At 42.1% G+C, this 27,331-nt stretch overlaps 1 protein-coding gene across 2 annotated transcripts; it reads left to right on the top strand.

Moving 5' to 3' along the window:
- On the top strand, nucleotides 1–26,624 carry MKI67 (marker of proliferation Ki-67). 2 transcript variants are annotated; one of them, XM_069460297.1, is made up of 15 exons: nucleotides 1–92; nucleotides 2,136–2,214; nucleotides 2,306–2,421; nucleotides 5,080–5,146; nucleotides 7,070–7,115; nucleotides 7,606–8,685; nucleotides 10,037–10,212; nucleotides 11,181–11,496; nucleotides 11,585–11,703; nucleotides 11,821–11,992; nucleotides 13,854–14,009; nucleotides 14,954–15,822; nucleotides 16,183–22,044; nucleotides 22,899–23,342; nucleotides 26,546–26,624. In XM_069460297.1, the coding sequence occupies exons 1-15, from the start codon at nucleotides 1–3 to the stop codon at nucleotides 26,609–26,611; spliced, it is 9,660 nt and encodes a 3,219-aa protein (XP_069316398.1). In that variant the 3' UTR covers nucleotides 26,612–26,624. The 2 variants fall into 2 exon arrangements, with proteins under 2 accessions (XP_069316398.1, XP_069316399.1); XM_069460298.1 differs by lacking the exon at nucleotides 7,606–8,685.
- Nucleotides 26,625–27,331: the final 707 nt, after the last annotated feature.

Below are 27,331 nucleotides of genomic sequence, written 5' to 3'. Positions count from 1 at the left end.
ATGGGGCCTTCCAAACGCCTCGTTACCATCAAAAGGAGCGGGGGCGACGGCCCCCACTTTCCCCTGAGCCTCAGCACCTGCTTGTTTGGAAGGTGAGCCCTGCGCGGAGGTTTTGGCTTAGAAAGACAGAAATGTCTCAACAGCGGTACCCAGAAACAGGCTTTAGGATTAGGTCCTGCGCTCAAATTTCCTTGGTATTTTCCCTATACATTGTCAACGTAGTTTATGTAGTTAAGTAGTTTTTTTAATCAAACAAAAATTTAAAAATTGATTTGGTATAAAGCTTTCCACGGAGGAAGATGCAGGTGACTAATTGGCTTCAGGTACCCTTTAGAAATCACAGTGTGCATCTGCGACCCTCCTCACAGGACATGGCTGGTTACTCCGTTGGCTGTAAGAAGGAAGGGAAGAAGTTGTATACTTGGATTTTAGTTGCTTTTGGAAATATGAAAATGGAAGGGAAAGTCCTCCTGCCACTTCTGCTGCCTTCATATTTGGTGGTGTCTTAACCCTGTTGCGGTAGGACAGGCACAATTACTGACAGCTCCTCCTATCAACCTCCAACGTGTGTCCCTCTGGAGGTGTGAGAAGGTTGCCCTCCCTGTGTGGTCTGGCCCCTGAACCCCATTCTGGCCTCACTCCATCCTCCCAACATCACCTACCTTGTTCATTCCACCTAAGGCATTCCAACCTCTTGTTCACTTTGGTACTTTTACACAGTTGGACGTTTATGACTGGAAAGTGTACCCTACCCTCAAACATGAGTGCTTTCTTTCCATCATCGAAATGTCTGTTTAAAGGGCACCTCAAACTAACCTTTCATGAAAGCTTGTCTTTCTAACAGCACAAGTTCAGGGATGAGCTTTTGGTTGCTTTCTCCCACTAGACTAACCTCCCCACGGGCAAGGACTATCTTGTTAATCATGGACACAGGACTAGGTATGGTGTCTGGCATATTATATGTGATCAATATCTAGCATTCTAGTAAGGGTCCAGTAGAAATATGGGTTGGAGATTTAGATTTGCAATCAGTTGATAGTGGTGGTTCTCACAGGGGCATTTGATAAGATCTGGAAATTTTTTTCCATGTCACAATAGAGGAAGGGCATGTACTATTATTAATATCACTGAGCAGAGGTCAAGGATGTTGCTAAGAATCCTACAATGTACAGGGCAGCCCCCCACAATACCAAAGTGTCTGGTCTAAAATGGCAACAGTGCTGAGGCTAAGAAACACTCATCTGTATTGATTCTCTACCAAATTAATTCTCAGTTATATGGAGATAGTCTTCCTTTTGCTGGGATATTTTGCATATCTTAAAATCTAACTCTCTTTATAGTGTTAAAGACGCTGTTCATTTTCCATAGCTTCCTTCCTCTTCAAAAGAAAAAAAAAATAGACATTTGGGTCTCAAATTGCAGTCATTTTGCTTTTTGTACGGTAGTACTTAAGTATATTTTTGTGCAAGATTTTATAACTTAGAAACTAATTCATAAGTGTTTGGCCACATGATATGGGTAGGAAGAGATATTTTTAGACTCCACAGGTTCATGTGGAGAACAGACAGGCCATTGCACAGTTTGTTCAAACTTTTAAGGTCTCAGGATGAACAAGAACACCAGTCACTCCAGGAACCTGCTAATGAACTCTTCTGACTGTTAATTTATGTGTTGGTTTAGCAATTGTCACTTCCTCTGTTTTGTCATGATGTTAGCTTTCTGTGCAAAGACAAGTTGAATCTAGATATTGTTTTTTGTTGCTTGCAAATTAGTATTTTTAAGTTTGAAAACTGTCAGTTAATACAATGTAGTTTTAAAACAACAATGAAAAAGCTCACTTCTTTGTGTCTTTTAAGTATAGCTGTTTATATAAAAGATATTTATATTCTAGCATTTTCTGTTATATTTTTATGTACTCTAAGTTTTAAATATCTAAAATAGTTGCAATACTTACAAAAATTCTTTGCAAAACACAAATATTATTTACATTGCCTATTTTGTTTTGTTGTTCCTTTATGTCATTACGTTTACAGATCAAGCATACTAGTCAAATTCTGTTTGATTTTGAGAAATTAAGGTAATTTTTTTAAAAGTTGCAAGAACCAAAAAAAAAATCTTAATTCTTTTGCGTTAAGGGGTATCGAATGTGACATCCGTATCCAGCTTCCTGTTGTGTCAAAACAACATTGCAAAATTGAAACCAATGAGCAGGAGGTAAGTCGGTTTCTAGAAGTCAGTTTTTAAAACTTTTTAGTTTACTGTTTATTCATTAGTTACATATTTTCCCTCTTCTTTTCACTTGTAGGCAATATTATATAATTTCAGCTCCACAAATCCTACACAAGTAAACGGGTCTGCTATTGATAAGCCTGTACAACTAAAACATGGAGATGTAATAACTATCATTGATCGATCTTTCAGGTAGGTAAAGACTCATTTTGCTAACAATGAGTGGCACCTTCTGATTTACCACAAACTAGTCTCACAGTTCAACAGTGATCCTTTTTTAATGTTGATAAATGTCAAAATGTTCCATGTTTTTATTTTTAATGCTAGTCTTAAATTAAAAGCTTGTGGATCTAGAAGGATGACAAATGGGGCTCAAATCTGATAGAATCCTAGGATTTGAGTGCACAGAATTATGTAAAAGAAAGGTGACCTTGTCCTAAAGAAGTTTGTTATTTCCTTGTGAGTGCTGTGAAACTGCATGAGATTTTTAGTTTCTTTTTTATTTTAAAGCAAAATGGACTCAGAGAGAAAGGTACAAAACAAGATGTGTAGGTCAATTTATCATGATGTGAACACCCTGTAAGTACCACCTGTTAGGGACTGAATTGTACTTTCCCAAAATCCATGTTTTGTATCCCTAACCCCTGGTATCTTAGAATGTGACTGTATCTGAAGAGAGGGCACTTAAAGAGGCAGTGAAGTTAAACTGAGGTCATTAGTGTGGGCCCTAATCCAACAACCAGTGTCATTATAATAAGAGGAGATTAGGACACAGAGACACCGAGGGAGCAGGTGCCTTGAGGAGAGATCAGCTGCAAGACCAGGAGAGAGGTACAGAGGAATCCAACCCTTGATCATGGACTTCAGCCTCCTGAAATGTGAGAAGTAAATTTCTGTTGTTTCAGGCACAGTCTGTGGTATTTCATTATGGCAGCCCTCGCAAACTAATACACCCTCAACTTATAAAGAATATTTCCAGAAGTTTTTCTCATGCTGTCATCTAATCACTACTTATTTCCCTCACCAAGTAAACCACCATTGTGGCTTTTATGATACCATGAAAGTCTTTGGAGTTTTACCACCTAAGCATGTATCTCTAAACACTGTAGTTTTGTCTGTCTTTTTGAAACACCGTAACAGTGAATTAATAATGTACATATTTATGTGTAACTTCTGCTCTTATGCATGTGGGATTCATAGCATGTTGGATGTCTTTGTAGTTTGTTCTTTCTCGCTGCATATGTGTTACATTGAAAAAATATGTACAATATATACAATAATATACATGATTATACAGAATTCATTCGTTCTGTCTGGACATTTGACTAATTTTCAGTTTTTGAAATGTGTCAAGGCTTGCTTTATAATCAGATATAGTTAAATTTTTTACTGATCTGTACTTGAAAACAGTGTATGTTCTACAGCTACCAGGTTTGGTGCTCTATCTACATATGCCTGTTAGAGTCAAATCTCGTATATTCTTAGTAATTGCTCTCAGAGATATGTTGAAATCACCGACTGAGGATTCATTTTTCTTTTTCTTCTCTGTCAGTTTTTGCTTTATATATTTTGAGACTATACCATGGCATACAAATTTAGAATCATGTCTTCCTGGTGCACAGAACTCTGTCATTTAGAAATGTCCTCTGCCTTTAGTAATGCTTTCTGCCTTAATGTTTCTTCTGGATGATAAATGTAGCTAAACTAATTTCTTTTTGATTTGCACTTGCATAGGATAACTTTTTCCATCCTCTTAAATTCAAATTTTCTTAATTCTTATGGTTTAAATTGTCTCTTGGAACCCACTGTCAGGTGAATTTTTGAAGCATTCTGCTAAATGGATCTCTGCCTACATTACTGCCTTCATTTGTATTAAGTAGATATTTCCTAATCACCACTTAAATTCCCTGGACATTTCTTTTACTGTACTTCTTGGGAATTTGTCTTCATTTTTAAAGGATATTTTTTTGTTGAATATAGACTTCTAGGTTGGAAGTATTTGATGTGGAATGGAGACCTGAATTATTATACTTCCCCAAAACGAGATACTGCTCAAATTGAGATCAACTGATACGATTAAAGACCTCCAGCAAAGATTAAAAAATGGATTTTAAAAAGAGGGACTTGATTCAGAACTCTACTAACCATGAGAAATGTTCCGGGTGCCTGACTGCTTTAGGTCTTACTTTGGTCATATCTAAATTGAAATCAGGTCATTTCTGAGGTTGAAAAGTTTTCATTATGCAAAATAAAGGATTGCTTCTGTGAATTGATCACTGAGATCTGTCAGAACAATTATGTATCTTACTAAATGTAGTCTTTCTGAGATGTGCCTGTATTGTTCAGGCACGGATTGAGTAAGTGGGAAACTGGAGTGATCACAGTGTTCTGATATATAGCTTTATAGTTACCCTAAGGTATATGGCTTCACAATGTGATTAAGAGTCAGTTGCCTGCAGGCTTCCTGATTGACTTTCCAAGCCATCAGATGACTTCGAAGCTCGACATCAACTAGAGAAAACCTGATTTCAACCTCATATGGATCAGTTTTACACATAGACAATGCTCAGGAATATGGTTGAATCATACCCAGGCTAGTCAGTGATCAGAAGTTAATCGGTCCCCATCCTCTGGCAGTGGTGTCTCAAAACTAACCTGATGCAACTTATCTAAGTGTTTAGTGTAAAAACATTTTTCTAACTCTAAATTTATTTCTTTGTATAAGGTAATATCTTCAACAAAGCCTGAAGTTTGTTCCTTAATCCTTGCACATAACCCAATATAGAGACTTCAGTTCCTAGGGTACAGAGCTTTAACCTGGATCTGTGTCTGTCATTCTGTGTACTGCAGGTATGAAAATGAAAGTTGCCAGAATGGAAACAAGTCAACTGAATTTCCAAGAAAAATGGCAGAACAGGTAATCGTTAATATTTTCCAAGTTTGGGCTGTGATTCTGTTTGATGAATGATTTCTCACTTCAAACCAGTGAGAAAGGAGAATGGCTTACTGGTTATAGCAGGAAAATATAACTAAAGTATTAAAACAAGTTGAACTTAGACATATTAAGATAATCTAAAGCTATATTTCCTCTTTATTCTTCAAAATGAAAGCACTAAGCGAGTCTTACACTTTTGGTCAAATAGTCTACTAGAGTATTTCAGATCTCTTCTGGCAAGCCTATGGTTAGGATAACTCCAACATACAGAACTAAAATTCAGGAACTATAATATCTGGCAGTTCATTTTGTCTCCCAGTCATTATACTCATACATCTTTATGCATCTGAAATAATCATGTTATGAAAATTATGAGTGACAAAGATGCTTCCTGATTTTGATAGACAGATGACTTATAAAACTGGAAGAGAGTTCCTATACTTTGTCCTGTGAGAAAATCCTATAGCTTGAATACATCAGTGCCAAACAGGCATTCCAGTGGTATAGCTTGTTAAAACACAGTTGTGGACATGTGCTTGGGGATTTAGTGGGATTTAGTAGGTTTTGGATAAGTTCTGAGAATTCCTACTTTCCTACTTTTGAGGTTGTTCCTCAAGCTAGTTTCATAAGACCTTGTTGGAATTTTTTGGCTTAGGAGACTTATCCTAGGTGCACCTGAAATTAGCAATTAGGGCACTTGAATTTCAGCATCTCTGCCCTGTTAAGTATTGCTTCTTCCTTATAGGAGCAACCTTACTGTTGAGCCTGGTGTTCCTAAGTTCCTGTGGTGAAAGCTAGTTTCTGAGGTATCCCACACAATCACCGTGTAACTTGTTAGCAGGTGGAAGTAAATACCAAAAAGCTAGTTGAACTGTGGATTAGACATATGCGCCCAACAGTCCCCAACTGTTTGTTTTGTTACTGGTCTATGATAAAATAGGTATTAAAATTGAGTATATAGGAAATGTTATAATAATTTGAAATGTAGGATTATATATTTTATGTATTTTTAATTTTATTAGTAGTTCATTTATATTATTTAGTCATAAGATTCTTGGTCCACTTCAGATTGGAAATAAAAAGCTCTCTCCTCATATACATAGTTTTAGAAGTAAGGTATTAGGTATCAAGAAATTTGAAATCAATTCACTAAAGAAATTAAATTCTTTGGCTTTGGTAATATTTCTTGGATTTTTTTCTTAATAATTCAGATGATATAATTTTCCTCCTTTGGAACATCAGACTGTTATAGCTTATAGTGTTGTTCAGTTCTTCCACCCTTCCAAAAAATTCCACATGAAGAAAGTGCAGACACTATTTATGGGGGGTGAGTGGTGGTGCTGGGTCCAATTGCCAAGCTCTGGGGTGGCAGTGCCTGTGGATGCACTGTTTCTGCTGAGCCTTCACTTCTAGGCCCTCAGATGGACCCTAAATATCTGGCTGCCAAAAGGGCACATGTGCTAAGTGGAGCCTTGATTCACCGACAGGTCCTGTGGCCCATATCTGCTAAAATTGATTCTGAATTCAAGAATTCTATGCCTAATGGTACGTTACAGGTCTTCAGTGTAGGTGATGTTTAATTTTGGTTCTTGTTCCGTATGATGTTGGGAAACAACTAAGGAAGTTGTAAAAGCTCACTGAGGTTTGATTTCAGTAATGTTAAGCCTAGAATTTGTTTCCTGTTAGATCACTTACTACATTTTTTTAAAAGTCAGCTAAGAAGTACTTATATTATGACCACTGGTTCCCAAATGCCTTGGGTCCATTTCTCAAATAAAATCTCTAAAAGTCACATAAGAGAAGTTTGGTAAAGGAAACAGCCAACAAGAAGAATATTTTCATTTGTTATGACTATCAGTATTTAGAAGGCATTTAAGTCACTATTCTTATTTTCCCAATTTATAGGGACCATCATGCAGTGTGTCAAGATCTAGCTTCTCTTCTGACCCTGGTGAGTGGTGGTTTGGTTTTGTTTGGGATCCTGAAAGATAAGATCTTTGTGAAACAATAGCAAGGAAGGGACAATAAGAATGCAAGTGTTCAATGTGTCATCTGTTGAAAATCTAAGAGGTGTCATTTAACATGTGAAAAATAGATTCCTGAGGTAAGTTTTTCCCTTGGTGATTGCTGGGGTACTGTGCTTAGGGGTGAGTCCAAGTATAAGAAAATTGCTTGTTCAGTTGTCAACTCCATTTTCAGTAGTTTGATAGCATATATGATATTTCTTTCATACTGGTTATTGGAGACTAATGTGATTTATTTATTTGGATTGTAATAATAGATTCCTAAGAAATACAAATTTTAGGCATTAAATAATTTGTAGACTAAGTGAAAAACTAGGTTATAAGATAATTTGAAACAATTAAAATATTATATTCCAATATTAATCATTGAGAAAATGTTGAACTTCTGTTTCTTATTTTATATTATTCATTCCCAAGATGGGGAAGAGCAAGATTCCAAAGCCCATCCAAAAGTCACTGCAGGAAATGTTTCAGGAAGGCCTCTGGTCCATGTCAAGAGTGTCAGAAGAGACAGTTCTACCTCAGGTGGCTCAAAAGGCAATGTTGCCCAGGAAACCTCTAATGTTCATTCCTCAGAACGTCCTGGACATAATGGCAGAAATGCAAATGATCCCACTTCTGGGGACGTTAAAGAAAAGTCCAGGGTACAATCAGTGAGCTGTTACGGAGAATTGAAGTCTTTTTCCTCTATACAATGTCTTGACAGTAGCAAAAAAAATGATTCTCCCTTTAGGAAGCTTTATCAGTCAATGAAGGAAGAGTTGAAAGTAAAATCACAAAAAGAAAATGTTCTACAATATAGAAAATCAAGATCACAAACTAATTACACAACAGAAAAAGAGAGTGCTAATGGTTTACAGAGGGAGACCCAACTATTGGTCTCAGGTCAACAGAGACAAAAATCTGACAGAAGCACCCCCAGTAAGGCAGCCCCTGCTTCCCTTGAACTAGATCCTGGCCAGAGGGAGGGAAAAGGAAGTGACATGGAGTCTGTTCCAACTTCCAAAGAGGCCGTGGGTTCCAACATTCCTCTCTGTGACACAACTAAAATGAAGACCACAAGACGATATTCACAACAACTAAGTTCTTCACAGAAACGTAAGAGTGAAGACCTGTATGTTCTTAGTGGAAGAACGTCTGTGAATCTGGGTAACATTGAAGACTTCAAGGCAGATGATAAAACACTGACTCCTAGGAAGCTTTTAACTAGAAATCAAACACCAACTAAAGTTGAAGATGCTGCCAACTCTGCTAATAAACCAGGAAATCTCTCTTCCAAAAACAGGAGGAGTATTCCTACAAATGTGCAAGTTCTGCCTACAGAAACGGAAATTCAGAATGAGCCTTTTTTAACTCTATGGCTCACTGAAGTTGAAAGGCAGATTCAAAAGGATTCTCTCCACAAGCTTAAGAAATTGGGCACTACAGCTGGACAGATTTGCTCTGGTTTGCCTGGTCTTAGTTCAGTTGATATCAGCAACTTTGGTGATTCCATTAGTAAGTTTATTTAACTGTAAATTTATTTTTCATAAAAGAATAACACCTACCTTATATTTAGACAGGAATTAATGAGACTATCTTGCAATCATTAGTGACTATCTTTGTGGTAGATAATCTAAGCACCTAGGGTAAATGGTGAGACAGGCATGTTTGTCGTTTTCATTGACAGATGAATACTGAAGGCCTGGGTAATTGTAACAAGGAATGAGAGGGGAGGTGCAGGTTGTCAGGGGCTAGTTAAGGAGATAGGGTAGTCCAAGAGCATATCTGATTCTCCTTTTCCTTCTGTCACAAAACAGAAAGGAGAATAATCATAATTGCTTTCACATTTGGTCTAATTCTGAACTACAATTAACTATATCATATGGGTTTGGTCATTTGGAATAAATCACTGGAAATCCCTTGGAAATCATAGAACATAGTGGTAGCTCTCAGGTATTTATATGCTGTTCTCAGAGTCTCCTACAGACAATTTGGCATCAACACTGGATCATACCAAGGGATTATAAATGCCAGGCACATGTCTAGGTGCTTCCCAGACATCAACAGAATGACCCTCAGTACATTCCCAGTGTCCATGGATTGGTTTCCTTTGTATCTCTGTGTTGTAAATGAGGAAACTGATGACTCAGGGTCAGTGTGGCAGCTTCGTGGCATCTTCCTACACTTTTCAGGGTTGGCTTATAGAAAGAAAGAAAATATCTCTAGACATTCTGTGACAATAATCTTAATATCAGGACTCTATTTCTGCAGACGGCCCATAGTGTTGGGGTACATGGATAACTATAAAATGGGACCTGGAATGTCAGTCCATGCTCCACTGAGTCTCGCAGAGGGGTGGCATCTCTTAGATAAGGGATTTACAACGACTAGTTCTTCAGAAAGATGTGTGGTGGGGGCGGGTCACATGACTTGACTGTCAGAAGCACCTGGAGTTTTCACAGCTCACATTGTCCTTACTAGGTAGGTCTGGGTGAGGCCCAAGTGCATGTCTTTTTAGAAAGTTCTCTCAGGCTATCGTGCCCCGCCCCACCCCCACCATACACATGCACACTTTCAAGTGAAGGCTACCATTGCAGACTTGATCACTCTCTTAATTTCCAATGTTTTAAAGAAAACTTCTGTATGTCCAGTTGTACCTGACGTCTAGTGGTTTCTCCTGAGATCTGTCAGGGACTCTTGAAGCAGCTTTAGCTTTATTAATATTGCAAGAGAATGAAGGTGTTTTGTGAGTGTTCGTTTTAATGAACTTTCAACTGGTTCATCTTTAGTACGAATGTGAAATACACCGTAAGTCTTGGTACGGTTTTTTTCATTGCTCTTTCCACGTTTGTATTCATTACTCCAGATAAAAATGAGGGAGGGCCTTGGAAAAGAAGACGTGTGTCCTTTGGTGGTCATCTAAGACCGGAATTGTTTGATGAAAACCTGCCTCCTAATACACCTCTCAAAAAAGGAGAAACACCAACAAAAAGAAAGTCTCTGGTCTCTCACACCCCAACTGTCTCGAAGAAAATCATGAAGGTGAGTTTAATAATTAGTGTTCCCATTCCTGCCTGATGACTCACTCACGCAGGTATGTACTCCTTCCAAAGTTCTGGCACAAGTTAGAATTACAATTAAGACCCTATTTTTTTAATAATTAAGATTTTTAAGAGACTCAATGAAGCTCATTTATTTGGATGCTGGAGAAGTAGCATCTAGGTCCCTCACTGTGGTGCTGAGGCGGCTGAGCAGAGCATCCTCCGCACTTTCTCTGCAGAGCAGAGGTCCCCGACACCCACACATGCAGCCCTATACAGTCGCCCTGCGGTTACAGTAAAAACAGCAAATTAAACAGATTCTGAAGACATCACCACATATAACCATAAGGATGGTTTTATTTTCTTTAGAATCATAAGGTTATGCTTAAGGCATTTAACTGGGGAAAAGGCAGATCATTGGTGGTAAAACATCTGTTGTTGACACAGTCAGCTTTTTAGAACTCAATCACCTTTACCTATATTGTGCTGTCCCCCTTTTTAGATCTCTGGAAAGGACTGGCCCCGTAGCCCACCTTCAAAACAGGGCCTGGGCAGTCTTTGTTTTCTTGTCTTACCAACAGGGAGGAAAGCCATACCTGTTGCCCTTTGCATGTCGCACTGGCTCCCCAAGGAGAGCAGCCCTCCTTTCATAGGACCGGTGCGGGGGGCACCCAGCTGGTGTGTGCAGGGACAGATCAGAGCGGGCTTGTCTCACTGGTCAGGACTTTCCTTCAGTCCTTCTTCCTAAATATCTCAAATCGGACTGGTTTGCTGTTATTTCACTTTTCTTTTCCTTAACATGACCAGGGCAGTCTTACCTCTACCTTAGTCTTGAAAGACAATAGTTTAAACATTTGATACTTTAAGATTTAAACAGCTGAAATTTTTAATTAAATAGGTTTCTAATATTTATTGTAGAGATGTTAACATCCTTGGTAAGGTTTCTCATGACCGTTTCTGTCTCGTCAGGAACAGCCTCAACCATTATGCAAAGAAGAGTTTGCTTCCGAAATCCACGTGGAAATGACGGCACAAAACGTGTTCGTGAGCTCTCCAGTTCCTAGTCCTAGCACCACTCTGGTTGCCAGTACGCAAAGCCATAGGTCATGCAGAGCTTCCTCTGCTTCGAGTGGCAGCAAATCTCAGACAGATATTCCTAAGAGAGGAGGGAGAAAGAGTGGCAACCTGCCATCAAAGAGAACGTCCATCGGCCGAAGTCAACACGGTATTTTACAGATGATTTGTTCCAAAAGGAGGAGTGGTGCTTCTGAAGCCAATTTAATTGGTTAGTATTGTATTGGCAAATATATATTAAGATGAATTTTCTCATTAATTAGTTTTTGAAAAGTTACATCATCTTTTTCCTTTGACAGTTGCAAAATCGTGGGCGGATGTAGTGAAACTTGGTGCGAAACAAACACAAACTAAAGTTGTAAAACATAGCCCTCAAAGGCCAATGAAGAAAAAACAAAGGAGACCCAACACCCCGAGGGTATGAGGCTCCACTGTGAACTGCATGTTTGCACATGCTGATATTGTTTAAGATTGCATGCATGACCTGTGTATTTATGCTTTGATGTTTTGTTCATCTCCTTCCTGTTTTCTACAGAAGCCTGTGGGTGATGTTCACAATCAGTTTAGTACCGGCCATGCAAACTCTCCTTGCACCATAGTAATAGGGAAGGCTCATGCTGAAAAGGTAAATGTGCCTGCTCGGCCCTACAGAATGCTGAGCAACTTTGTTTCCAACCAAAAATTGGACTTTAAGGAAGATCTTTCAGGTAAAAACAGCCTTAGCTCTTATAAAGCATAACCCTTTGGGTCCTACTATTTTTTTACTTTGTGGATATTTGTTTTGCTACCTTTTGTTTAATCTGCTGTGAGCAAGATTATAGATAAAAAATTGAGTCAACTTTCTGGGGTCATGGTATTCAAGGAAGACAAAACTGGTTTGGATTATGAGGACAGCTCTCTGATAATTTTTGGGATCAGGTGTCCTGCATGAAGTAGGCATGGAAATGCCAAATGCTTACATTTACCCTGGAGAGCAGCCTGCCTATAGAAAACTGGAAAGTGCTTTATAATAAAGAAAGGCAGCTTATTCTTAAAATTGCTCCTCTCCCAACAGCTATACTAATAGTTTATTGTAGATGTAGATCAATTGTTTTTAGTAATATTTTGCTTTCTCAAGATTTACTTTTTTTCTAGGTTTCTTAAAACCTATTTCTTAAAACCTGTTTCTTAAAAGAAAGCCCTACGAGGAGGTTCCCTTAAACAATTAATAGTTGAGCAAATGTTTCCACTCAATCCCCACTGTTAGTAAAAGTGTGGCCTGACTTGCTTAATGTCATACCAGTTATGAATGATGAGCAGATTTTAGGTTTCAAAGGGTATAATTTGTCCAGTGGTTTACACTTTGGAAGGGAAGTGAGATTTGAACTGAATAGGTGGAGTCTTATTTTTATTTCCTGGCAGGTTTTGAGTTGGAAGAATTGTTATACTCTTCAGTATAATGCATGCAAGTTACCCTCTAATTAGAGTCATAATTGGATTAATTCATTTTTTTTTTAAACAACAAAAAAATCCAACAAGACTATAAAAAAACAAAAAACAAAAAAATGTAGATAGACTTATATACATGTATTCTTACAGATTTATGAGCATGCACCAATGTACTAATATATATGTTACAAAATGTTCAAAACAAACCCTCAAAAATACTTTTAAGAAAAAATAAAATGTTAAATAGTCTGTGCCTGGGATCGTGGGTTGCCTTAAGCATTCTTTCTTCAAAGATGCTTCCTTAGAGTCAAACAATTCTTTCTTTCAGTGTGAGGCAATTTCATTACAAAACATTACTATCTGCTGAACTACTAAATCCTGGGCATTTTAAGTTTAGACCTGAAAGGCTATAGAAGGAGGAGATTTTTAAGTGAAGGAAGTGTTCTGGAAGTCCTCAGAACAGGCTTCCCAAACACGCTGGGAGGGGACTGCCAGATGGAAGTGGCGTTGTCATCCACTGACGCAAAAATGATAGAAGTAAGGAGAATGTAGGGTTATGTGAGTTTTTCAAAAAGTTACACCTTCTATATAAAGTACCATATTATTCTTTTTTTCCTGAGATTATGTCAGTACTACTTTTTTGATGTTAAAATGGAATGATGATGATATTAGATTTTTAAAAAATACATTTCCTTACTTGACAGCACTGAAAATGCCAGCCTCTGTTATTTTGTAAAATGTGGTTGCATGTTATTTATACCCAAATCTAAAACTGAGAAACCCAAGAGTTTTAGAAAATAGCATGAAGGCACTTGGCTTCCGTATCCTGGAGGGGAAGCCCTCTAGGACAGGAGCTGTGACCAGAACTCATGTCTGCAAGACCACAGAGGTCAGCTAACTTCATTTGCTTCCAAGAATAGCAAAGAAAAGAACATAATGTATCTTTTCTTTGCTCTCATTTGACAAAATAAGTCCACTATTAATGGAGTCACCCTTTTAATGAGATCCTGTATACCAGGAATTCTAGGGAAGCATCTGTTGTTATTTCCCGTAATTTGCTTGTTGTATATAAGGACTGGGGTGGTGGTTTGCATGTGTAAGCAATACGTCAATCGTTTTTCAAATATTTTCATTCAACAGGACTAAGTGAAATGTTCAAGACACCAGTGAAGGAGAAGTCACAATTGATGAGCTCTGGTCCTGTCACTCTTTCAAGTTCAGAGAATTTGCTTGGAAAAAAGTTTCAAGTGACTAATTCAGGAGAAAAACCTCTGTTACCCACTTCAGAGAGTTTTGGTTGGTATCCTTGTTTTCCTAGACTGTGATGTTTTGGGATAGAAGCTTATAGATGGTGTTTTTTTGGTATTACTTTTCTAAAACAGATGATCCTGATAAAGTACCATTCTGTCTTCTCTGTTCTTTTTTTGAAGGGGAGATTCCCATCAGCAGTTGAACTAACGTTGGCATTCACTGACTTACAGAGAAAGACTGACTCAGTCAATAAGTTTAAATGACCTGTGTACACTTTTAGCTTCTTTATTTATTATAAATAAAGAGGGTGATATAGAAGAAAGGTACAATGGTGTCTCATACTTATATATAAATTACTCAAAATCAAAATTACTACAAATTACAAAAAAGAAAGATACCATTTTGTGTACTATGCAGTTATTCCTTATAGTCTTCTAAGTGGGAGCAGGCCCAGGGTGAGTGTGAGATCGGAGAGGGGAATCTGTCTTCCTCCCTTATTTGGTGCTGGTCACTGGCTTCCTGTCATGGAGGGAATGGCTTGCTACCCTGAAGATACTTATTGTAGTTAAATATTGGCTGTGTAATAGAGACCCTAACCATACCAAAGTATAAGCCATGTTATTTCACTAGTGGTTCGGGGCAAAAAACAGCTGTTTGTTTCTAATGTTTGAAGAAAAAAATGGCTGTATTCAGGTCGAGTACACATGGCATGGCAGCCTTCAGAGGATCCTTCTTTAGGAATTTTTTCCATTATATAATCAGTACAGAGCCTGACATCCCCACTATATCACCAAATAACATATTCTTAAGTGTGCGTAGCTCTTGTGTAAGATAGATTTCTAACCACATAGGTAGCCTCATGTCCTCAGTCAGGGAGATATAAAGCTGAATATTTGGTTCTCAGACTGTCTTTCATGAGAATAAGATACTACATTGGCATCAGACAGGGAGCAGAATATATTTATTGTGTATTTGTTTCTTTCTCACAGAAGAAAATGTGCTCTTCCATACTCGGAATGCAGCAAAAGAGCCTGATACAAACTCTGCAAGCCCTGCCTTACAGCTGCAGTGTGTAAAAGAAAATGAAACTCTAGTGAAAACTCCAAGGAACATCTGTAAAGCGAATCCTGTTGAGATGAAAACTTCAGATAATGAGACAGAGCCTTCAAAGACAGTATCCAGTGCAAATAGATTAAGAGGGTCCATGGAGCTCAGAAATCTGCAGAAGCTGCCTATAGAAAGTAAGAATGAAGACACAAAAACTGACACTGTTGAGGACATCATGGGCCAGTGTCTGAGAAGGCCACCACTACGAGAAAAGAAAATAGAAGGAGAGATGAAGGAAACTGAAAGACTTTTTGAAACATGTAAGGAAATTATCGAGTCAAAAGAAAATTCTGCAATCATCGCAGCCAGGAGGGGATCAAGAAGAACCTGGGGACGTAAAAGTGAGCCAGCTTCCAACCCAGCAGGTCTCAAGAGGTGGCCTGAAACAGCACCCATGAAGGACATGACAGACACTCAAGATCTCCAAACACCAGATCTCACCAAGGAACCAAGGAATGAGAAGGATAAGACCACTAACCTATACCGCAGGTCTTCACAAGCAGAGCCAGTCAACAATCCAATGAGCATGAACAGACAGCTCAGGGTATCTCAGGGGAAAGTAGATGTGAAAGGAGAGCTCTCAGCAGTCGGGAGGCTCGCACAAACACGAGGGCAAACCGTGCACACGCACAAAGAATCAGTGTCTCAAGGTAAAGGCACCACAATGCTTCAGGAAACTCCACGGCAGAAAGTGGACCCAAAAAACTCTGTAACTGGAGTGAAGAGATGGCCAAGAGCAGCTAAGGAAGAGGTCCAGCCCCTGGAAGACCTGTCTGGCTTCAAAGAGCTCTTCCAAACACCAAAACGCAATGACAAGCCCACAACTGAGGACAAAACTACTAAAATACCTAGCAAATCTCCACAGCCAGAACCAGTGAACATCACAAGCATGAAAAGACAGCCCAAGACACCTTTGGGGAAAGTACCTACAGAGGAAGAGCTGGCTGCAGCAAGGAAGCTCTCGCAAACAGCAGAAGAACCCACACACACCCCCAAGGTACCTGGTGAGGACAAAGGCATCAAAGCATTTAAGGAATGTGCAGAGCAGAAACTGGGCCCAGCAGCAAGTGTAATTGGCAGCAGGAAGAGGCCAAGAGCAGCTAAGGAAGAGGCCCAATCCCTAGAAGACCTGTCTGGCTTCAAAGAACTCTTCCAAACACCAAAACACAATGACAAGCCCACAACTGAGGACAAAACTACTAAAATACCCTGCACATCTCCACAATCAGAATCAGTGAACACCCTAATAAGCACGAAAAGACTGCCCAAGACACCGTTGGAGAAAACAGCTACAGAGGAAGAGCTGTCTGCACCAAGGAACCTCCCGCAAATACCAGGGGAATCCATGCAAACACCCAAAGCGTTTAAGCAATCTGCAGAGCAGAAACTAGACCCAGCAGCAAGTGTAATTAGCAGCAGGAAGAGGCCAAGAGTGACTAAGGAAGAGGCCCAGTCCCTGGAAGACCTGACTGGCTTCAAAGAGCTCTTCCAAACACCAGGTCACACTGAGAAGTCAATGACTGATGGCAAAACCACTAGACTACCTTGCACGTGTCCACAACCAGGACCAGTGGCCACCCCAGTAAGCACGAAGAGACAGCCCAACACAAGTCTCGGGAAAGCAGATGTGGAGGGAGAATTTTTCGTACTCAGGAAACTAACGCCATCATCAGGCAAAGCCATGCACACACCCAAACCACTGGTACGTGATGAGAAACGCATCAGAGCCTTTATGGGGACTCCAAAGCAGAGATGGGACCTGGCAGAAGATTTAACTGGACACAAGAGGAGGCCAAGAACCCCTAAGGAAGAGGCCCAGGCCCTAGAAGACCTGTCTGGCATCAAAGAGCTCTTCCAAACACCAGGCCACACTGAGAAGTCAATGGCTGTTGACAAAAGCACAAAAACACTCTGGAAATCTTTACAACCAGCAGCAAGCAACACTCCAACGAGCACGAACAGACCACACCGGATATCTCACGGGAAAGTGGATATGAAAGAAGAGCTCTCAGCAGTTGGGAGGCTCTCACAAACACGAGGGCAAACTGTGCGCACACACAGAGAACCAGTGTCTCAAGGTAAAGGCACCACAATGCTTCAGGAAACTCCACGACAGAAAGTGAACCCAGAAAACTCTGTAACTGGAGTGAAGAGATGGCCAAGGGCATCTGAGGAAGAGGCCCAGCCCCTAGAAGACCTGGCTGGCTTCAAAGAGCTCTTCCAAACACCAGGTCACACTGAGAAGTCAATGACTGATGGCAAAACCACTAGACTACCTTGCACGTGTCCACAACCAGGACCAGTGGCCACCCCAGTAAGCACGAAGAGACAGCCCAACACAAGTTTCGGGAAAGCAGATGTGGAGGGAGAATTTTTCATACTCAGGAAACTAGCGCCATCATCAGGCAAAGCCATGCACACACCCAAACCACTGGTACGTGATGAGAAACGCATCAGAGCCTTTATGGGGACTCCAAAGCAGAGATGGGACCTGGCAGAAGATTTAACTGGACACAAGAGGAGGCCAAGAATCCCTAAGGAAGAGGCCCAGGCCCTAGAAGACCTATCTGGCATCAAAGAGCTCTTCCAAACACCAGGCCACACTGAGCAATCAATGGCTGTTGACAAAAGCACAAAATCACTCTGGAAATCTTTACAACCAGCAGCAAGCAACACTCCAATGAGCACGAACAGACCACACCGGATATCTCACGGGAAAGTGGATATGAAAGAAGAGCTCTCAGCAGTCGGGAGGCTCGCACAAACACGAGAGCAAACAGTGCGCACACACAGAGAACCAGTGCCTCAAGGTAAAGGCACCACAATGCTTCAGAAAACTCCACGGCAGAAAGTGGACCCAGAAAACTCTGTAACTGGAGTGAAGAGATGGCCAAGAGCAGCTAAGGAAGAGGTCCAGCCCCTGGAAGACCTGTCTGGCTTCAAAGAGCTCTTCCAAACACCAAAATGCAATGACAAACCCACAACTGAGGACAAAACTACTAAAATACCCTGCACATCTCCACAGCCAGAACCAGCGAACACCCCAATAGGCATGAAAAGATGGCCGAAGACACCTCTGGGGAAAATGAATGTAGAGGAAGAGCTGTCTGCAGCAAGGAAGCTCTCGCAAACAGCAGGAGAATCCACACACACACCCAGGGTACCAGGTGAAGACAAAGGCATCAGAGCATTCAAACAATGTGCAGAGCAGAAGCTGGGTCCAGCAGCAAGTGTAATTAGCAGCAGGAAGAGGCCAAGAGTGGCCAAGGAAGAGGCCCTGCCCCTGGAAGACCTGGCTGGCTTCAAAGAGCTCTTCCAAACACCAGGTCACACTGAGAAGTCAATGACTGATGGCAAAACCACTAGACTACCTTGCACGTGTCCACAACCAGGACCAGTGACCACCCCAGTAAGCACGAAGAGACAGCCCAACACAAGTCTCGGGAAAGCAGATGTGGAGGGAGAATTTTTCGTACTCAGGAAACTAACGCCATCATCAGGCAAAGCCATGCACACACCCAAACCACTGGTACGTGAAGAGAAACGCATCAGAGCCTTTATGGGGACTCCAAAGCAGAGATGGGACCTGGCAGAAGATTTAACTGGACACAAGAGGAGGCCAAGAACCCCTAAGGAAGAGGCCCAGGCCCTAGAAGACCTGTCTGGCATCAAAGAGCTCTTCCAAACACCAGGCCACACTGAGAAGTCAATGGCTGTTGACAAAAGCACAAAAACACTCTGGAAATCTTTACAACCAGCAGCAAGCAACACTCCAACGAGCACGAACAGACCACACCGGATATCTCACGGGAAAGTGGATATGAAAGGAGAGCTCTCAGCAGTCGGGAGGCTCGCACAAACACGAGGGCAAACTGTGCGCACACACAGAGAACCAGTGTCTCAAGGTAAAGGCACCACAATGCTTCAGGAAACTCCACGACAGAAAGTGAACCCAGAAAACTCTGTAACTGGAGTGAAGAGATGGCCAAGAGCAGCTAAGGAAGAGGTCCAGCCCCTGGAAGACCTGTCTGGCTTCAAAGAGCTCTTCCAAACACCAAAACGCAATGACAAGCCCACAACTGAGGACAAAACTACTAAAATACCTAGCAAATCTCCACAGCCAGAACCAGTGAACACCACAAGCATGAAAAGACAGCCCAAGACACCTTTGGGGAAAGTACCTACAGAGGAAGAGCTGGCTGCAGCAAGGAAGCTCTCGCAAACAGCAGGAGAACCCACACACACCCCCAAGGTACCTGGTGAGGACAAAGGCATCAAAGCATTTAAGGAATGTGCAGAGCAGAAACTGGGCCCAGCAGCAAGTGTAATTGGCAGCAGGAAGAGGCCAAGAGCAGCTAAGGAAGAGGCCCAATCCCTAGAAGACCTGTCTGGCTTCAAAGAACTCTTTCAAACACCAAAACACAATGACAAGCCCACAACTGAGGACAAAACTACTAAAATACCCAGCAAATCTTTACAGTCAGAACAGGTGAACACACCAATAGGCACAAAAAGACAGCCCAATAGACCTTTGGGGAAAATAGCTACAGAGGAAGAGCTGGCTGCACTGAGGAAGCTCTCGCAAATACCAGGGGAACCCACACACACACCCAAGGTACCAGGTGAGGACAAAGACATCAAAGCATTTAAGGAATGTGTGGAGCAGAAACTGGACCCAGCAGCAAGTGTAACTGGCAGCAGGAGAAGGCCAAGAGCAGCTAAGGAAAAAGCCCAGCCCCTAGAAGACCTGGGTGGCTTCAAAAAGCCCTTCCAAATACCAGGTCACACTCAGGAATCAATGACTGTTAGCAAAAACACAAAAGTGCCCTGCACAACTCTACAACCAGAACCAGTGGACACCACAGTAAGCACAAGGAGACGGCCTAAGACAAGTCTAAGGAAAGTGTCTGCACTAAGGAAGCTCATAGAAACCTCAGGGGAATCCACACACATGCACGAAGTTCCAGTAGGTGAAGACAAAGGCATCAAAGTGTTCCAGGAATCTGCGGAGCAGAAACTGGATCCAGCAGCAAGTGTAACTGGCAGCAGGAGAAGGCCAAGGGCAGCCAAGGGAGAGGCCCAGCCCCTAGAAGACCTGGCTGGCTTCAAAAAGCCCTTCCAAATACCAGGTCACACTCAGGAATCAATGACTGTTAGCAAAAACACAAAAGTGCCCTGCACAACTCTACAACTAGAACCAGTGGACACCACAGTAAGCACAAGGAGACGACCTAAGGCAAGTCTAAGGGAAGTGTCTGCACTGAGGAAGCTCACAGAAATCTCAGGGGAATCCACACACATGCATGAAGTTCCAGTAGGTGAGGACAAAGGCATCAAAGCGTTCAAGGAATCTGCGGAGCAGAAACTGGATCCAGCAGCAAGTGTAACTGGCAGCAGGAGAAGGCCAAGGGCAGCTAAGGAAAAAGCCCAGCCCCTAGAAGACCTGGCTGGCTTCAAAAAGCCCTTCCAAATACCAGGTCATAGTCAGGAATCAATGACTGTTAGCAAAAACACAAAAGTGCCCTGCATAACTCTACAACCAGAACCAGTGGACACCACAGTAAGCACAAGGAGACGGCCTAAGACAAGTGTCAGGGAATTGTCTGCACTGAGGAAGCTCATAGAAACCTCAGGGGAATCCACACACATGCACGAAGTTCTAGTAGGTGAGGACAAAGGCATCAAAGCATTTAAGGAATCTGCGGAGCAGAAACTGGATCCAGTAGCAAGTGTACCTGGCAGCAGGAGAAGGCTAAGGGCAGCTAAGGAAAAAGCCCAGCCCCTAGAAGACCTGGCTGGCTTCAAAAAGCCCTTCCAAACACTGGGTCACACTGAGGAGTCAACGACTGTTGGCAAAAGCACAAAAATGTCCTGCACTTCTCCACAACCAGAGCCAGTGGATACTGTGGTAAGCATAACAAGATGGCCCAAGAGAAGTCTCAGGAAAGTCTCTGCACTGAGAAAGCTCACGCAAACATCAGGGAAATCCACACACACGCATGAAGTTCTAGTAGTTGAAGACAAAGGCATCAGCGTGTTTAAGCAGTCTGCAGAGCAGAAACTGGACCTGGCAGCAAGTGTAACTGGCAGCAGGAGAAGGCCAAGAGCAGCTAAGGAAAAAGCCCAGCCCCTAGAAGACCTGGCTGGCTTCAGAAAGCCCTTCCAAACACCAGGTCACACTGAGGAATTGATGACTAACGTTAAAAACACTGGACCCCCACTACCGGAACCAGTGAACACCACAGTGAGCATGAAGAGACAGCCCAAGGGAAGTCTCAGGAAAGTCTCTGCACTGCAGAACCTCACACAAACATCAGGGAAAACCACACACACATCCACAGAACCCCAAGGTGGGGATAAACACATCAGAGTGGCTAAACAATCTGCAAAGCAGAAATTGGACCCAGCAGAAAATGTAAATGGCAGCAAGAGGCAGCCAAGAGCAGCTAAGGAAGAAGCCGAAGCCCTAGAAGTTCTGGCCCACTTCAAAGAGCTTGTCCCAGCACCAGGTCAACCTGGGGAACCAAGAAACCACGCCGAGAGCCTCAAGACCACTCCAAAGCATCCCCCTAACAGCGGGGAACCTGTGAAAACATTCAGGAGGGTGCTTAGGGTCCCTAAAGTACAACCCATGGAAGACATGGTGGGCACCAGAGACCCTGTAAAATCGCAGAGCAAAAGCAACACTGCCCTGACCTCCAAGAGGAAGTGCGGAAAAGATGACAGTGTCTCGGGAACCAAGAGGCTGCGCTGCATGTCTGCCACAGAGGGAGTTGTAGAGGAGGAGCCAGCCAACAAGAAACAGAGGTCTGCGCCCAGGGAGAAACGCACTGCACCTGAACCCTTGGCAGTAGTGAAGAAAAGTCTGGGAACTTCTGCAAAGAGCATGGAACCCATGGAAGATCTGAACAGCAACAACGTGAAAACTAAGAAAAAGGAACACGAAGTTGAAGGCTTGGTCATTCCAAATAAGGTAATGGAAGGTGTTACATAATCATTAAATGTCATCTTGGATAGATGTTGTCAGTTTTTGCATAATAATTTGCATATAACCTGAATTTGTAAGTGGATATCCTTTCCCAAAGGGGTGTCATGCAACACAGTGGGTAACTGCAGGCTGTGGTAAAGAATCTTCCTGACATCTATAGAGGGAATAGATTAGTTTGGGATAAGAACAGTCAAAATGGTTAATACAGACTTTAAGAAGAATTGTTCTCAAGAATCCAATGAGTTATGTTCATCTTCAAATGTTTGAAAACTTGGTCAAAGAAAAGGTGGGCAATTCAGTTCTGAGTTGTCCCAGACACTGACACCACGGACCAGGACCGGGTACAAATACTACCCATGTCACTGCTGAGAATCAGAACAATGTCGATAGTGTGTGTCCTTGAGAAGAACAGCACTGTTGGGACTGTTAGCTCACTACTGCATCCAGAGAAATTTGGGAAAACTCTAGCTGTTCTGCTTTAGCAGTGATTGTTAAAGGATTAGGAATTCATTTACTGCCTGTAAAATGGGGGCATTTTCCTATAATGTAAACTGTAAAGATTTGACATCATATTAGGCTTGTTATTGAAATTTATCCTGAATTTCTTATTTCTAATTTGTTAGTAGAGATAATCATTCCTCCATAGGATCAAAGTACCAAGGCATTACCTTGACTGTCTTAGATGAGATAGTCTAGAAATATATCTTAGTAAGTTAATCGATATAAAATTTTTAAAGGATTTCTTTTAGTTTACTTTGGATTGTTGTTTTCCCTGTTGAATTTTGAGATTTGTTTTACTAATTTTTGGAATTTTTTTGGCTATCTTCTCATTTCTTTAGGGAATATTCCTGCGCCCCAGACGCCAAAATAAAACTGATGTAGAGCAGCAAAAAGCTGAGGTTCCTATAGTAGCAGAAAAAATTAAAATAAAGAGAAATGAAAAGAAGTCTGTGAAGACCTCCCAAGAGCTGGAGATTGAAAACCCAGGTGATGGGGCCAAGGAACCCACAGCAAAGGGCAAAGTCGGTGAAAGCAGAGCGTGCTCGAGATCCCTCAGGCAGAGTAAGAGCTCCCAGCCCAGCCCAGCGCAGGAGGAGGGAGCCATGGAAGGTGTGGGAACCCACATGCAGAACCAGAGAGAGAAAGGAGTAAGAGGAAATTCAGACTTCATGCGCTTGAGGTCAAGGAAGGTTACAATCCAGCCTGCAGTAAACTCGCTGGAGAGCGAACCTGAGCAGAGAGCAACCCGGGCTGTCAAGAGATGTGCGGAAAAGCCAAAGGAGGTGAGTAATTTAAATTTTTTTCAAAGCATAGAATGTCTTAATATATTTTTGCCCAACGTTGCAAAGGCAAACAAAAAGCATTATATTGATATAAAACACCACCCTGCCAGCTGCCGATTATACCGATGGAAGGAGCACTAATCCAAGCCATATGTTTTGTCATTTTAGCTATATTTTGTCTGTTTTGGGAATACCACTTCAAATAGCAAATTCACACGCTGAAGACTATTCAGGAAGAACTAGGAACTTCTCTAGCTGCTACTTTCAGACTGCTGATGGCATAAGTCATACCACAATTGAAGGTAGATAGCTTCAGTCTTTCCATAGTTCACAAAAACTTGCTAATGCAGAAAGGTGGTCATGTACAGATGTCCAAGGAGTTCTTTGGAAAGCTAGGTTGAACAAACACCAGGCCAATGGTGCTACGTGAGAGTTCCCGTTCAGCACAGAGTGCTGCTCTCTCGCCCTCCCTCTGCCAAAGAATCTATAAATGCTCCTAAAATAATGCCAGATTTAGCTGCTAATAAATTATCTGTCATATGAACAAATCCATAATTCATGATTACATTCAATTAGTCTTCTAGGGGATACTTGATTTAGCTAGTTTAAAATTAAGATAGCTTGAATTGCTACCTTTTTGTGAGTGGTATAAATTTGATTTATACCATTAGGGACACAAAATTTGGACCTAAAATTACTATATTTTGAGTTCAGAAAATGAAACTAATATAGTGAGAACCTCTTTAGAGACAGACTGAGTATCTGAGGCAGGTGTGATTGTCCAGACACGCACCCTGCAGAGAACACTCGGAGGCTGACACTGAGTTTGCCAAGAAGAGTGACAGATGCCCAGATGCCCCCAGTACCTGCTATACAGACAGGCACGGAGCTGAGTAGGAGGACCTGTGTTTCCGGATGGTGGGATGGAAGTTCAAGGGGAGGGACTAATAGAATGTTCCAGAGAGTGAGGAGGAGAGGCTCAGAGTACACTGATGCTCATGCAGATGTTGTAAGTCAGAGATGGCACTGGGGACAGGGCAAGATGAGATACTCAAGACCACAAGAGCAGCAGGAATGCAGACAGCCGACGTGGGCCAGCACGTTCACTGGTGTTCGCTTGACAGGCTGTAGACACCAGCTTCACAGTCTGGAAAATAGTGCTTTATCAGAGCAAAACTGAAGAAGAATAAAAACAAATATTCTTCTAACTGGGATTATTACTAAACACACAATGGCCAATCCCCAAAACTGAGCTAGGCCTGTGTTCTGCATGGGGGCATTCAGGCCTCTTTCTCACGCACAAGCGCCTGGGAGCCCCCTAACCCTAAGTGGTCCCCAACCCTTTTTGGCACCAAGGACCAGTTTCATGGGAGACAATTTTTCCACAGATGGGGGCAGGGGGAGGCGGAGCTCAGGTGATGTGAGCAATGGGGAGCGGCTGTAAAAACAGATGAAGCTTCCCTCGCTCTCACCCACCACTCACCTCCTGCTGTGCAGCCTGCTCCCTAAGTTTCGTGGAAGACAATTTTTCCATGGACCAGGGGTGGGGGAGGGTGGAGCTTTGTGGCCCAGTTCCTAACAGGCCACAGATTGGTACTGGTCCACGGCCCAGGGCTTGGGATTACAGCCCTAACCCGCACAGACGTGCTTCTCTAGCGTCTCTCCTGAGCTTGCTGGGTGTCCATGGCCGTCTGCAGGCCCAGAAAATGCATGTGTGACATGGATGTGTTCTCCAGGAAGAAGTTTTAACTTCCCCGGCTTTTCACAGTGGTGTCTGCCCCTCTGAGCTGAAAGAAATAAGAACCACTTCGATAGTGAACACCAAGGGCAGCAGCAAGGAAGTGACCCGGGTTCAGATGAACACACCCTGGCCTTACTGAGCAAAGGGAACACGCCCTGGCAGATACCGTTTCATACTCGAAGTGTGATGTGTAAGCTAAGGAAGGACCACCGGGTGGGACGGTTGGAGACTATAGGGGCCAGAGTTGTGGCCACAGCTGTAATGTGTGAATTCGCTGCTTTACAAATGACTGTCTCATTTGGTACCAGCTGAAAAGGCAGGAATTTGTTTGCTCTCTGCTAGGATAGCGGTAATAACACTGACCTAAACTCACATTCAGGACCTCATCGAATGTCCCTGCCACCCTCAAAGTCATGAAGAAACAGCCACAGAGCAGGTGAGGTGACCTCCTGCCCTGCTCTGTAAAGGCAAAGCAGCAAGAGGGATTCCAGCCCAGCAGATGTGTCAGAGGAGCGAGTCTTCCCTGACTTAGCTTGTGTCTTTGCCACTCAATTGTCATGTGGAATGCGGTTTTCACACTCCACTCCCACCTGACAGAGTGTGTGGTCTACCATTTGACCTTTCCTGATGGATATTTCAGTCATTAGGATGAACATGTGTGTTGCACCGTGATATGGTGAAGCCTTCAGACAGTGTGAATCTATTTACCATCATTTGCATCCAAACTAAGTCATAGACTTTTTGAATTCCTGTCTTTTGTTTTTCTAACTCTTATCTTCCCTGCTCTCAATGGTCACCACACAAAGTTGTTTCTAAAATACGCCTATAGCTTTTTCTCACTGGCTGTTGTGTGGGACTGTGTTAAGTCAGAGTACAGACACCAAGGTTTGAGGGCACCCATTCTGGAAAGGCAAGATCTTTTGTTTTCTTTGGCTTTGATCCAAAATCAAAATGGAAATGCCTCCACCTCCCAGCTGCTCCTAAGCAAACACTGCCCTGCACAGGGCATGTACTTCAGAAGGCCCCTGGGCCCATTCAGTTAGGATATTGTCCTCCTCACAGGGATAGGTGGGTTTAGGAGATGCAAAAGATTTAATCCTGACTATACATTTGAATTCAGGTTTTCTTAATGCCATTTTTTAGTTAGTGAAAATGTGTACATTGGTGAAGAAATTTTGTGGGTTTTTTTGTATGATGTATTAGCTTAAAAATACATTAGAAACTTTTATATGAAAGTATACAATATTTAAATGTAAAAAACTAACTAATAAAAACAGTTTAAATAAGAAAAAACATCTTTAACAGCATATATATTAAAACTCATTTCCAACATCAAAATTAATTTTCTAGAATTAAAGACCTGCATAATACCTAGTAAGGGTTTGGGGTTTTGCAGAGTAGGGTCGATTACAAAAATGGTTCTTTAAGTTACTTAAGAGTTATATTTTTTGTTCCCAAACAGGGTAAAGACATTGTGTCCATCAAGAAAACAAGAACCAGAAGTCATCGGGACAGTGAAGATATTTAGCCAAGAAATTTAAGTGGAAAAAAATATAATAAAATTAGTTTTGTGATAAGTTCTAGTATAGTTTTTGCCATCGATTTGAAAGTGTATTTTGAAAGTCATGCTATCAGTTTATCATATAGTTTATCAGAACAAACAGCCCCACAGGGAGCTCGTGAAGGGGGTCCCTGGGGCTCCTGGGTGGGAACAACTGAACATGGGGTGTGGGGGAGCAGCTTCCACTGAGGTTTGCCCTCAACTTTGCAAACTAAAGCCCTGAAGGGTGTCGCCTCCCACAGCATCTACATCAGCTGTGACTGCAGCCCTGGCCACCCCAAGTGCCACTGCTGATGTGTTTGCCTGTGTTTCCTTCAGAACGTGCAAGGCAGGAACCCCTATCCGGGTTCAGTCCCAACACTGAACAGGTGAGCACTGAACAGGTGAGTAAATATTTACGAATTGATGGGGAATAGATTAGTGAAACTCACAAGATCTGTCTCGACAAAGGATGGAGGCTGGGGGTGGGCATTTGGTCCCTGCACTAAGGCTGTTGGTCACTTCTAGAGGACAATCCAATACTTGGTGTCCTTGTCCCTTGAGAGAATAAAATTGAGACTTGAAGGATGACTTGTGAATACATCTGCAGGGACAAAGGGTGACTATTTTAGGGAGTGACTAGTGGCTTGCCTTTTCTTCTTAAGAATACTTTTCTAACTAGGACTGCTCTCATCTGAGACGGCCCCA

This window comes from Eulemur rufifrons, chromosome 28, assembly GCF_041146395.1.
Source record: "Eulemur rufifrons isolate Redbay chromosome 28, OSU_ERuf_1, whole genome shotgun sequence".
In the NCBI taxonomy this organism is placed as follows: Eukaryota; Metazoa; Chordata; class Mammalia; order Primates; family Lemuridae; genus Eulemur; species Eulemur rufifrons.
Note: the sequence above shows the minus strand (reverse complement) of the source record. Positions and strands in the feature narration are given on the sequence as shown.

Excerpts from the sequence above, each read along its gene's own strand:
- MKI67 (XM_069460297.1), top strand. The coding sequence starts at position 1 with ATGGGGCCTTCCAAACGCCTCGTTACCATCAAAAGGAGCGGGGGCGAC. Across the intron at positions 11,993-13,853 it reads CTTTAAGGAAGATCTTTCAG|GACTAAGTGAAATGTTCAAG; the intron begins GTAAAAACAGCC and ends TTCATTCAACAG. Across the intron at positions 23,343-26,545 it reads GTGCGGAAAAGCCAAAGGAG|GGTAAAGACATTGTGTCCAT; the intron begins GTGAGTAATTTA and ends GTTCCCAAACAG.